General features: G+C 44.3%; 1 protein-coding gene across 5 annotated transcripts in view; it reads left to right on the forward strand.

Moving 5' to 3' along the window:
* The window catches only part of MCC (mutated in colorectal cancers), a 199,242-nt gene that overhangs the window by 182,630 nt on the left and 3,818 nt on the right, over positions 1 to 12,794 (forward strand). For all 5 annotated transcript variants that reach the window (XM_413971.8, XM_040655698.2, XM_046905991.1 and 2 more), the window contains one exon: positions 12,011 to 12,133. In XM_413971.8, the coding sequence (XP_413971.5) occupies positions 12,011 to 12,133 (123 nt within the window). The remainder of the gene's footprint in view (positions 1 to 12,010; positions 12,134 to 12,794) is intronic.

Here is a 12,794-nt window from a genome sequence, read left to right on the forward strand (position 1 = left end):
CAAGCAGCATGATGGTCCCAGCGCCCACATGTGCCCGTCCCTTTGTTGCAGTGCCAGATCTGCAGCACAGTTGGAGTAGAGCTGTCCTGCTCAGCTGTGCTGCACCAGGCCCCTCAATGAGCACCAGATGGGGCAGAGCTTCTCTCCTTTCTTCATGCAGGACTGTTTACCAGCCCTCATGGCTGCAGAACTACCGGTGCATCCTGCAGCCCTCCTGCTGCTGGTGGCACTTTTCTCCTGCTGCTCACTGCCTCAGCATAGCATCCCATCATCTGCTCCTGGTTCTGTGCTGAACTTTATCCTTAAGTGCTTGAAGTGTCAGGAAGTTTGTTCTGTTTTCAAGCAAGAACATGAAACACAAAGCAGTGACATAATTTGCTTGCGGGTATGCAGAAAGCCTGTAATAATGGATTTGAATTCTGATCTTTAGCTGAGAAGGGTGTTTGCAGGTTAGAACTTGGGTATGAGTTACAGAAGTGGAAACTGTAGTGATTTTCATTACTCAGATGCTGCATTTGCCTCCTGAGTATGTAAGTGGAGCTACAATTTGATTACAAAGAACATTGTTGTGTGAAACATTAGCTTTCCAAAGAAAGAGAAAATTGATGTTGTGACAAGCCGCTTTTATGAGCAGCCAGGTTTTATCCAAAGCTTGCAGTTACACATTAACTAGGTGCTTGTTTGTGCAGCCATTGTCACCATTTTCAGGTATGTGGTGAACTCTATGATAAGTACATCCACTGTTTAAGTGGTTGTTTGAGTACTTCTACTTTTTGTAAGATAGAGGTATACAGTATCTAACTAGATGATTGTATTTTGAACCTGTCCAGAATGCTACTGGGAATTCTGACTGGAAAGAGTGTACTTCGCTTTTCTGATTTTTGCACCCCATTAAATGGTGGAATGTCTTCTCTGGCAGCTTTGGTGTTTCAATCCTGAAGTACTTCAGGATTACATCACATTGCTTGTGATGTGCATTAGGGAGAATTACACCTGAAAGACACTAGGTAAACATGTAAGATCATTACGCTGCAAAATCAATACATTTCCTACCATTGACTTAATGATCTGGCAGTAGCTAAATGTTTAGTTGGTTTGATGCTGGGAACAACGTTCTGTGATTAAAATAATGTAAACTGTCACTTGCATGTGGGCAGATAAAAACCCGTCAGCAAACTCATTTACATAGTCATTGCTTGGAGCCCTGGCCTCCCCATGTCACTCACACTTCATACTAGTCCAGTGAGCAGCTCCACTAGCATCTTCTGTCTTCATTCAGACTGTGACTTTTTCCTGTTCCTGTTATTTCTTGGATTTTGAGAAGATACCAGTGACCTGAGTTAGTGGAGACTTGAGTAAAGTCATGACATGTGGTTTGCTGACAACACAGAGAAAAAAAGAATTGGTTTATCTACTATGCTTTAAGTTGATTAGCATGGATTTCTAGCCAGGAGCCTACCGAGTACAGTTTGTCAGGCAGAAATGGGTAAGAAAAATAATCCGATTAAACTGTACATAAATTCTGGAGTGAAAGCTCTCTGTGTAATGGAAATACGGCTGTACTAAATGTGATTGCTACTGCCAGTGGGGCTCAAGCATTGTTACTATGGACTGTGTGGACAGCATATATTTTTCCCAAAACAGTGTGATGGTTGAGTCTTCCTGAGTTCTTTTGTCTTCTTATCCTGAAGTCTTTTGTCTGAAAGTTAGTAGAAGGTCTGTCTAGCATGTGGAGAAAGCATACTGAAACTTGCTTAGTAAAAGCTGTGCTAAAAAAAAAAATACCAGCAATTCTTAGCTGGGGTACTGGGATAGATGGAGCTTCAGCTACAACGATGAAAATTATACCATCATGGATCCACAAAGGAGCTTTAAAAGTAATCGAAGTGTATTCTCCTCTACACAAGTGCTGCTGCAACACAGAATGGGACAGCCAGCAGCTGCAAGGGTAGGAGACTCAAACTTGATGTGGTTCAAAAATACATTTGCCTTTGGTTCTTTCTGTTTGAGAGGGAATCAGCAACCTGATTCTGACAATCAGCAGCCCTGCTTGCTACCCCTCTTCCCATCCTGTCTTTACAGAGACAAAAGCTGTGGCAGTTCCCCCACCACCACCACCAGCTGCTGCTTTCCCATTCTTTGTTGATGAGGAACTGTCAGGTTCTTCTGAGTTAATTGAAGTAGACTGAAACCCAAATAAAACAGCAGGATGCAATCATCCTTTCGATTTTGGGGTAGTTTGGAAGCATTTGGATGTTCTAAGTCAGCAAAGAGCTTTGCAGTACAGCAGCCTTATCTGCGGAAGTAGCCTATCTTCTCTCTGCAGATGCGGATTTTTTTCTTAAATCTGGAATGCAGCAATGTGTCATGAAGCTCCCTGAGTTTCCAGTGTTGGTGCCAGTAAGAAGAAATTGAAGGCAGGAGCAATTTGTCGTTTACTGTTTCATAACATATTTGTACTGATCGCCTCAGGGTTTTCCTTAGCAGTGTTTTAGCATTAAAACCCATCTTAGGGGCTTTCTGCAGAAATGGGTTTTGTTATCCATGACCACTACATAACCGGTAGAAATAAAAGTTACCTGCAAATTCCATGTTGTAAAGGTAAACCTAGCTTACAAAGTTAGAGGTGTTCCAGATTCGGATGGCTGGCTAAGAGAAATGTTCCAGGGTAGGCAAGTGTAAATACTTTGTACCAATCTTTAGCAATTTTCTTTTTCTCCTTTCTTAATGGTATGATGGATTAGTACCATTCTCTTGAATTTGACACATCCATAAACAAACTTGTTGGCAAGACATACTTTATTCTTGAGAGAGCAAAAATGTATTCCCAGCAGCCCAATGGCCTGGCACTGACACTTAAGTGTTTGCCAGAGGCCAGTTTTATTGTTTTAGCAGGGTGATAACAAGGTTGATGTAATGGATTTGTTTATTATTTATTTATCAACTGAGTTTGTTCATTCTATGAAAAATGGCCAAGTTGGCAAGACTGAAAAATCTTCCTCTCCACTTGGACGAAGGGCTCTAACTGTTGAGGTCTATAGCCTCAATGTTGTTTTTTTTTTTTCTTTTCTGAGTTTTCCGTATTTTGTGTATGTATTTAAAGGGTCCTTTGTAAGCAATAGGGTATTTTGGGCAGGAAGAATGGTAACTGTCATGGCGGACAAAGCGTGCTGAGCTTTCAGAGCTCACCTGGATAATGGGTTGGTAGAAAAGAATGATCTCTAAGTGCTATGTGTGCAGAGTCGCATGAGTTTTGTCAGTCTAGACATGTTTCATTCAGTATCTACCACACAAGGGATGACTTAGCACTTGGCAATACAACAAAGAAGTGATTTATTTTCTGCCTCTTGATGACTTCTGAACCCAGAAAAGCTGCTAAGTGATGCTACTTACTGGAAAGTCCCCACACAGAGGCAAAAGGGTGGTAATCAGAGGGACTGCCAAACAGTATTTTTGTCTTAACAGAAGCATTGCACAGAGCTATCATACTGCCTGTCTGGAATTAAAAACTCTAAGTCATGGGTGTCTAACCTCTCAGCTTGCCAGGGGTGCATTGAGTGAATAGGAATTGTCTTGGGGCACATATAAAAAGGTCACTCCAAAAGTAATGCCTCCTATGTTTCCATGGAACTACAGCTCATTAAATGGCACAATAATGCTATTTGATAGAGCAAGATCTCAGAATGCTATTTTTCAACATAGACACCATTTGCCATGCATTTTTGCCAGTGTTGAACAAGAGCCTGTATGCCACGTTCACAAACATCTGCAGCAGGGAGACCCACTGTTGCTGTCACCACTGCTGAAACAGACCACCCACTGCTCACATCCTCTGTTCTCCAGAAATGTCCACAAGTGTCAGTGAATGTCAGTGGGTACCATTTTTTTTCTGCATGGAGGAATTCAGTTTGCTTCATCAGCACTTCTATCTCAGATGCTGTTTTGTCAGAGTTCTCCTCTGCTGCCATCTGTCACCTGGCAGCAACATGTAATGGAATACTGTTGGGACGGTTCAACCTCTACTGCCACACCACCAACAACTGCTTCTAGTGTTGTGTGCCAGTATAATAAAATAGGAGGCATTGTTTTCAGAGCATCCTTCATAAAATACATAATATAGTTCGTGTTACTTATTTGTAATAAGTAACTAAACTTATTCTAATATTTTTTTTATTTAAAAAGAGCAACAAAAACACAGAACTAGTGGGATATGTGCCCCTATTTTTGTGAAACTAATGTATGACACTGGTTTGATGGCAGTGGCTGCAATTCTCAGCGAGGTCTCGAGGTGTTAGTCAAGATTTTTGATGAGATTTTACCCCTCCTGTACTACATCCTTGAAGATAGTTGTTCACAAACGTATGCACTGCCAAAAAGCGATGACACAAGTAAGATGTGATTGTGAAGGGACGAATGGTTTTCCTCTGGTAAGAGTGGGCTTATAAAAGTAAAGAAACGTGGACAGATTTTTGAGTTGAGTTGAATGTCTGATTGCAACTCTGTACAGTTCATTTGAAAATTCCCAGGTAAAGTGTACATCAACTGAAAATGGGCTTGTAAATGTTCCAAAAAAAAACCAATGATTTTTTGCAGTCTTGAAGCCTATTCTCAAATTTCTTTATCAGAATGCAAATAGAGGCTGCATATTTTTTGCTCTTCACAGGGCTGTGTTTAGCCAGTGAATCAAAATGTGTAACGTTACTTGCCACAACTTGAGCTGGCACTGCACTGTGCCCTCTTTGTGCCCTGTTTTCAGCTCAGACATTGTTAATAGCGTGCTGATGTTTGGCTGTTGCTGAGCGGTGGGTGCGCTCCTGGGGCTAGGCCACTCAGGGAGGCAAGGCCACAGTGATAGCTGTGCCAGGCCACATGTGGCCCAGAGGCTGTGGATTGAACACGCCTGTTCTAGTAGGTATATCAAGTAGGATATAGAATTGTGTCTTATTATAGTAGCTTCTGTCTGGTTTACTGAAACGCAGTGGTGGTTCTTCGTAGTCTTCGGTCCTTATGCCGCGTGAAGACCACAACTCTGTCCTTTGCCAGCCTTCTTGTTTTGGAGTGCAACCATTTCAACAGAAAGCTGTGCCAAAGCATGGCAGTGACTGTATCCTAGCATCATACCTGTCAAAATTAGATCAAGAGACAAGCCTCTGTTATAAACTTTCACAGACTTCATGTGACTGCATCTTAACTTGGCATGTTTCCAAGGGCCACCCCTATTTTCTTGATGGTTGGATCCAGTAGCAGGTCTTTTAAATTCAGGCATATCTTGACTATTAGTAAGGCCACTTCTTGGAAGTGAAAAGAGGAAGGCTGGAAGCACATCATATTGTAATAATTCAGATTGGAAATTAGTATTGAGTCAGGAAAATCCTTTCTTCTTGGTTGGCAGAGTGAACATACAGTTGAGAAAACTGGAGGAGTGGGGGGCAGTTTGTCATGAATGAACTACTGAGAAGTTTTTCAGTATCATCTGTGCCTTATCTGGTGCTTTTTGCCAGGTATTTTATACTTGCTTATTCCTGATCTCTTGCTGTCTTGTCCATAAAATGGGGGGATACAGAACTCCGACGTGGATTGCAGTCATCGCAAATTTCAGGGATCTCTGATATTTTGTGACAGCAGTCTTCAGTTGTGGTTTCCCTTGGCTGCCTGAAGGGTTTGGAGGGCATGGCATCCCTGTGGAAATTCCCCTGGATTGCTCAGCTGAGAGGGTTCTTGTGAGGAAAATGACTCACAGTGATACAAGGCTCAGGCTTGTATCAGCTGCGCCTTAGGTAGTTATTTTTGCTACATGCATTGCAGGTAACTATAATTTGTATGATTTGTTCATGTGGAATAAGTAGTTCTCCTTATCACCAGGTAGGTTATCACAATTGTCACAGCTTCCCCGGGGCCTTCTCTCCTGTCCAGCTGCTGGTCTATTTCCAGGATCATCTCAGGGTTACCTGTTTAACACGTGCCTGTGGTGCAGGCTGAATTTAGAGACCTACTCAAGGTGCTTGACAAAAAAGCATCAAAAAAGCAGTGCCATTTTAAAGCATTCACCATCTTCTTTGTGGTCAGAAAAGGATACTTCTGTGTGGGTAGCAGTCAGTGCTGGTATTCTCACATCTACCAATGCCCAAGGAGGTGAACCAGGAAGATGCAGCATTTTGGGAGGGCTATTTTAACAATCCTTTAGCATTTGAGTAGGGCTGTCTGGTGCTTCTTAAAAAATATATATATAAAATCTGTTATGTATTAGCTGGTTTCTGCAGCAGGCCGTTTCAAACCAGTGAGGCAGGCGTGCTTGGGAATTGGCCTGGGAATTCTGCATGCAAGACTGACATAAGATTTTAGTTTAAACTGCTAATGAAAGGGGAATTTATCTGCATTCCTTTTCAATGTCTGTCTGTGACCTCCTGGGGAAAGAGGAGTTGAATGCCTAGAAAAAATAATTGCATGACACCCTGTTCAGCTGGACCTGGAGATGGCAGAAGGAAATGACAGAGTGCCAGGATATCGGGAAAGGAGCTAAGAGCTCCTCACAGGAAATAGGAGGCATGGGTCTCCTGTTCTGTGGTGTTCCCCTCGCTTCAGCAAGCCCCAGTGCATAGTCAGGCAGTGTGGGCACCCGTGCTCAGGAGCCCTGGGGCCCTTTTTTCCCAGAGCCCACTGCCCAGCTGCTGCCTAGAGTTTGTTGTACGTGTGCACAGGGGCAAAGGCTGTACTGGAACCCAGGGTGCCCAGCTGACTCAGGCCCAATTTGAAGGACTCTGCTTTGTAGCAGCAGTGCTTCCTGGTTGGGAAAAAGATGCTCCTTTGGATGGTGAGATGTTGGTTAAAAAGCTCCCAGAGGCTCCCAACTCCTCAGCCCTGTTTTTACCTCCTGATCTGGAGAGAGCTTGTTGTTCCTCTCTCACCCCAGATTTGGCAAGAGCTGAAGGTTCTCTTGACCCCAGGGCAAAGAAGCTATAGCTTATGCTTTCACCAGAGGGTAGTTAGCTGGGGGCATTCCAAGCAGAAGGATCAGCTCTTCAAATGCCAGGGAAGAGTAGCTTTCTGTTTGTGACATATGGGAATTCTGCATGAGATGAGTAAGGGCGGAAGAATTTGCCTAGGAAGATTTCTGGCATACAAATCTGAACATGCCTCAAAAATCCTAGACAGGAGAGAAGATAGAAGGTGCTGAAGACCTCACTTACATTATTCTGGGCCAAACGTGGTGTTGTATGGAGGCCAAATTGACAGAAACTTCAGAAATGTACCCTATGTTATATAATTTCCTGTATGGCTCTGGCAGGATTCCACCTTCTGTGCAGCGGTAGCCTTGAAACCAGATGAAATGCTCAGCCCCATCAGCTTGCTTTTCTACTAAAACCATCCCGTAAGTCTGAAACAAAAAGATCTTGAAAACTGCTTAGCAACTGCCCTCTGAATGTTTTGAGTGTGAAAATAAAAAACGAAAGCCTTTGTTACCAGCGTCTTCTACATTCTGTTGGATGTACTGTTTTAGTGGATGTCAGAATAGGCTCTAGGCCTCCAAATACACTATTCTGAACTTTTTCTTGGAAACTGTAGTCAAGGGAATCCCCAGCTGATTTTCTAATTGCCCTGCAGCATAGAGTCCCTGTGCTGGAAGTGAACTGTACTTTCAGATCAGTAGCTTGTTCCCTTTTCTGGGAACACGCACTCATTTTCTGTGTGCCCATGAGGTTCTGTGGCTGTGTTTTCTGCCATTCTAGCTGCAGTAGCTAATTGGAAGAGGAACTGGTGAGAGAAAAGCTGTGCTGACTTCCGCAGTCCAGTTGAGTTGTGAGTTGGGGGACCATAACAGTAGTGATCACCTAAAAATGTTTGCCTCTGCTCTCTTTCCGTCAAAAAACACAGAACTGCTTTCTGAGGCTTCATTCTTTTCTGTACCACAGCCCAGGGGTAGGACAGCAGTGTGAGCTTGGCATGCAGGCTTCTCCACTAGGCTCTTGTCTAGACGCAGACAGTAGAAGGCCATGCCACAACTGTAAGACAGCCCCTAACAGGATGTCCATGTGGTGGTAAGAAATGCATCTCCACACCTGGTTTGCAGTTTTGACACTTTCTCATCCTGGCCGTGTATGGCTAGGACTATTGTTTTAAAATATCCTGTTTTATTAAGCCAGTAGTGGCTGATTCTTCAGATCACAGAGCACAGCCCTTCCAAGAAAAGACCTGGGGGTACTCGTGGATAGCAAGCTGGACATGAGCCAGCAGTGTGCCCTCACAGCTCAGAAAGGCAACCGCATCCTGGACAGCATGAAAAGAAGCACAGCCAGCAGGGCAAGGGAGGTGATCCTACCCCTCTACTCTGCACTGGTGGGACTCACCTAGGGTCATCCAGACATAAGGTCTTCAGTACAGAAGAGACATGGACCTTCTGGAATGTGTCCAGAGGGGCCACAAAAATGATCCAAGGGATGGAACACCTCTCCTACAAGGACAGGCTGAGAGAGCTGGGACTGTTCAGCCTGGAGAAGAGAAGGCTCCAGGGTGACCTGAGAGCACTGTTTCAGTATCTAAAGGGGGGGCTGCAAGAAATAAGTGGACAGGCTCTTCTTCTGCAGGGTCTGTTGTGTCATAGGAAGATGGTTTCAAACTTAAAAAGGAGAGATTTCGACAGGATATAAGGAAGAATTTTTTTACAGTAAGGGTGTTGAGGCACTGGAACTGGTTACCAAGAGAGGTGGTAGATGCTCCATCCCTGGTGAGATTCAAGGTCAGGCTGGATGGGCCTCTGAGAACCCAGGTCAAGATGTGGATGTTCATTCCAGAAGAGTTGGATTAGATAAACTTTAGGGGTCCCTTCCGACTCAAAGAGTTCTAAGATTCTATGATCATGCTGGTTTGCAGTAGCATTCAGGAAAGGGAAGTGGTTGTGGAGATCTCAAGAAGACAGCTAGTTCCATAATGCTTCAAAGGAATGCAGAGAGCACCTCAGATTCCGCTGTCACTTGTGTTTGCTGCCAGACTAAAGAATAAGTTCTGGAAAGACACAAATGAGGATAGTTCTTTGTCTAAGCAGATCTAATGAGCGTTAGAAATCAGGAGATTAAGCATTATGAGCATGGGAGAATACTTGCCAATGCCTGCTCTTCCACTGACCTCAACATAAAGCAAGGCAACAGATCTGTCTGGATCTTGTCATTACACATTAGAGAATGCATGTGTCCTAGTGGTATAAATCGACCTTTGGTGCACCCAGATTTGTAGTGTTACACTTTGTTACCTGTATATGTCGGGGACTCGGAGCTGGCATCTGGGAGTTGTGTAAGCAGCTCACAGGGGCCCAGGGTGTTAGCACTCTGCTCACTGTGTCTTGGCCAAGCAGTAGGCAAAGGTGTTGCAGGACAGATTTAAAAGAAGTAATCTCTTGATGCTTTAACTGAGTTCAGACAGCGTGATTGGTTGGAAGGCATGGGTGCAAAATCTGGCAATGGTTTTACCAGGTAACAGTCACCTTAGCAGCCAAACTTCGTTGTGTGCGAAAAGTTCCTCCAAGCCTTCCCCATTGAGTTCCTTTCCACGTGGCTTTTGTTACCCCGGGTGTGTCAGGGATCTGGGCTGCTATGTGTTGTGGCTCTGCAGGGTTCCTTCCCGTGGGACTGTACACGGTGTTTTCACAGCTGTTCCTTTTCTCCCACATATCGTTGCATTGACCGGATAGATAGGAATTTCAGTTTTTCTCTCCCCAAACACTGCAGATGTTTTTCCATGCCTCGCCACAGTGCAGGACGCTGTGCTACTGAGCCTTCCCCACGGCCCCTTTCTGAGTTCACCGGAGCTGATGGACACCTAATTCACACCATCTGCAGCCCCACATGATGCGGTTCCTAAAGCAGTGTGCACATATTGGCTGGCACATATGACCCGTAATGGGTTTCTCATTTCTCTTCATCTGCGTGTAAAAACCAGTTTAGTTCCTGTTTTCTTTGCAGAAAACAGATTGCAAAAGTACACTGCGCTGAGGCATTCCATTAGCTAAAAAAGGAGCATAAAGGAATAAAAACTGTATTTGGGGTGGGAGGTGGTGAGCTTTTAACCCCTAAGGAAAATAGACTGAGTAATTCGAAAGTAGAGTGCAGTACTTCAGTGAAAGGACGTGTAAGGAGTATTGACGGTTCCTCATCACAAGGCCTCTTTTTAACCTGGCCGGTGCGTCAGCATCTGCAGCGTGTTGGAATATTTCCCCGGTCGCTTTGAAAGCTGTTCTGTTGCTGAGGCAGACGGAGGCGGCAGTGTGCCATGTGCTGCCGTGTCCGGCTGTTGTCTAGTTGTACAATGCTGCCACAGCCGGGACAGCACGGGCACTGCAGGCAGGGAGCGGGCGAACAGCTTCTGTGCGGCCTGCAGGAGGCCTTCACAACACGTCGGGTTATAAACACATGTCCGGCTCTCCTAGAGAAAATTTCTCGGTGTTCCGACAGGGTAACTTCAGTGTGGAGAAGTGGCTGTCTTCCTGTGTGCAAGGGAGTGTTCATTTCAGTTCAGGACGGGGTTTTGCCCAGCTATCAGGCTTCACGTTCTGCCCTGGCTTCAGCGTTCTCTCCCAGAACTGCGCTCCAGCCGTGCGGTGCCTGCAGGCACACGGCTTCCCCGCTGCAGCTGGGCAGCTGCCCCGTGAGCGCTGTGGGGGTGGTGCCCAGCTGCTGTGGTGTGCGAGGAGTGCTCACTCCTACATGGCTCCTGCAGCCCGTCTGGTGGCTTTATTTAGAGGGAGTGCAGCTTACTGGCATAGCCACGCTGCAAGGAAAAGGAAGAAAACCAAATCATTGCAGAGTGCTTCAAGGACGTAAAGCAGAGGCACATACCTCTATAAGTGCAAATGTAAGGTTTGGCATTACAAAATCTCTCTTTTGTCCCAGTGTAGCCCAACTTCATAGCATTATTGCCTTCCCCCCCTCCCCCCTCCACTCCATTGTTTCCTCTCTGAACTGCCTGTGCCATGAGTTCCAGAGAAGGGTCCCCTAGTCTCTGCACCAACAACTGGGGTGAAGAGGGAAAGCCTTGTGCATGCAGGCTGCTGGGAGCTGCCCTGAGGAGGCCCTGCCACCACCTGCCCCCTCACCACGAGGTCCTTCTGAGAGCCAGCTGAAATCCGCCCTAGAACTTCTGTATTATCCACTTTTCTTTTGCTCTTAGAGATTTGATAAGATACCTTACTCCCATTTTGGCACACCTCTTGTAATTAGTTTTCGGTTAGTAATTTGTAGCTATTTTAAGTATTAGTAATTATATTGCACTGGTATTTTAAATCTCACTATTGAGGTTTATTTGAAAGAGTTACCGATAGAAAAGAATTCCTGTGATCATTCTTTTGTATTTCTTTTGCTTGACCTTTTCTGTCTGTTCTCCTCTCTCTTGTTCTTATCTTCTTCTCACTGCTATGTGAACTGGACTTGCTGGCTCCTAAGGAACCCACTGATCTACTGTAATTCACACTGTAGTTTAGATCACTGGGGTACATTGGAGGCCTTAACTGAAATCAAGTGACATTGCTCTCCATCTGTGGTCATTTCTAAATACAGATTCGGGTAGTAAATCTAGCTTAAGGGCAATTCTGGTAAGCTCTTGTTAATCAAAATTCTTACGATGTGATCATCATGATGCTTGATTTCTCTTTATAGTTTGTTACCCAAATCAAGACGTACAAGTTGACGTGTTCCAGGCACCCTTACAAAACACATTGTGACTACTTGTGGGCGTGATTTGGTACATACAGGGCAGTGACCCACCACAGAGGTTTCTTCTCCTTTTTGTTTGCTGTGCCTCTGAGCCTGTGTTCTAAAACAGTGAATTTTATAAAGTCAGTTTTTGGAAAAGCTTAACATAAGAATGACTTACTTCATTGTCTGAGTTAAGTTATATTAAATATTTTTACCTGTAAACACGACTTAGGAAGAAACTTGATTACCATTCGTGCTTTTGCAAGTTCAGGTGTTATTTCTGTTTTGAAAACAGAAACAGTTTTCTCCTTCCTTTTCTTCCAATACAGAGAGAAGAAACTGAAAACTAGAGTGCAGGAGCTGGTGAGTGCTTTGGAGAGGCTCACAAAAAGCAGTGAAATCAGACATCAGCAGTCCGCTGAATTTGTTAATGACCTGAAAAGGGCAAACAGGTAAAGGACCTCCCAGCAGATGGATGCACCACTGATTTGTTTGTTTGTTTGTTTTGCTTTGTTTTAGTAATGTACCGTAATCCTCACCGTGTTGTCATGACCATTTCTGGATCCTTGCATTCACACAAGTTGAATTCTGAAGGTTAGGTGTGGATAAAACCTCCTAGCTAGGATGCTGAAAACTACATAGATAAAAACAGAGTGGAGGGAACAGGTTAATGGTAACTGAGTTACTAGGAAGTGCAATTTTATTTAAAACAAACAAAAACCTAAGTCTCTCCATTTAATCAGACTTCCGAATCTGTTATTTTGTTTAAATTTCTCCTTTTCTCTGGCTCCAGCCTCTCTAACAAACCAGCTTCAGTAATGGCACTTCAAATTTATTGCTGGGTCAGTACGTGTGGGTGAACTGCCTTTCCTGCAGGGAACCTACTATTGACAGTGTAATTTTCATTAATATGCGACAGTAAGGAGAGAAAGCCCTTGTGGTGAGGAACAGCACCCGCCTCAAGCTCTCCTGCGAACCAGGTGGATATGTAAAAGATATCTATATAGAAGATATTTAGCAGCTGACAAATTAGCACAAAACTCTCGTGTTAATTTTCAAATGCAACTGTTTACTCATTGTTGGACTTTTGTAATCAAGACTCCGGCCACGAGA

The sequence above is a fragment of the Gallus gallus genome, chromosome Z, assembly GCF_016699485.2.
Source record: "Gallus gallus isolate bGalGal1 chromosome Z, bGalGal1.mat.broiler.GRCg7b, whole genome shotgun sequence".
In the NCBI taxonomy this organism is placed as follows: Eukaryota; Metazoa; Chordata; class Aves; order Galliformes; family Phasianidae; genus Gallus; species Gallus gallus.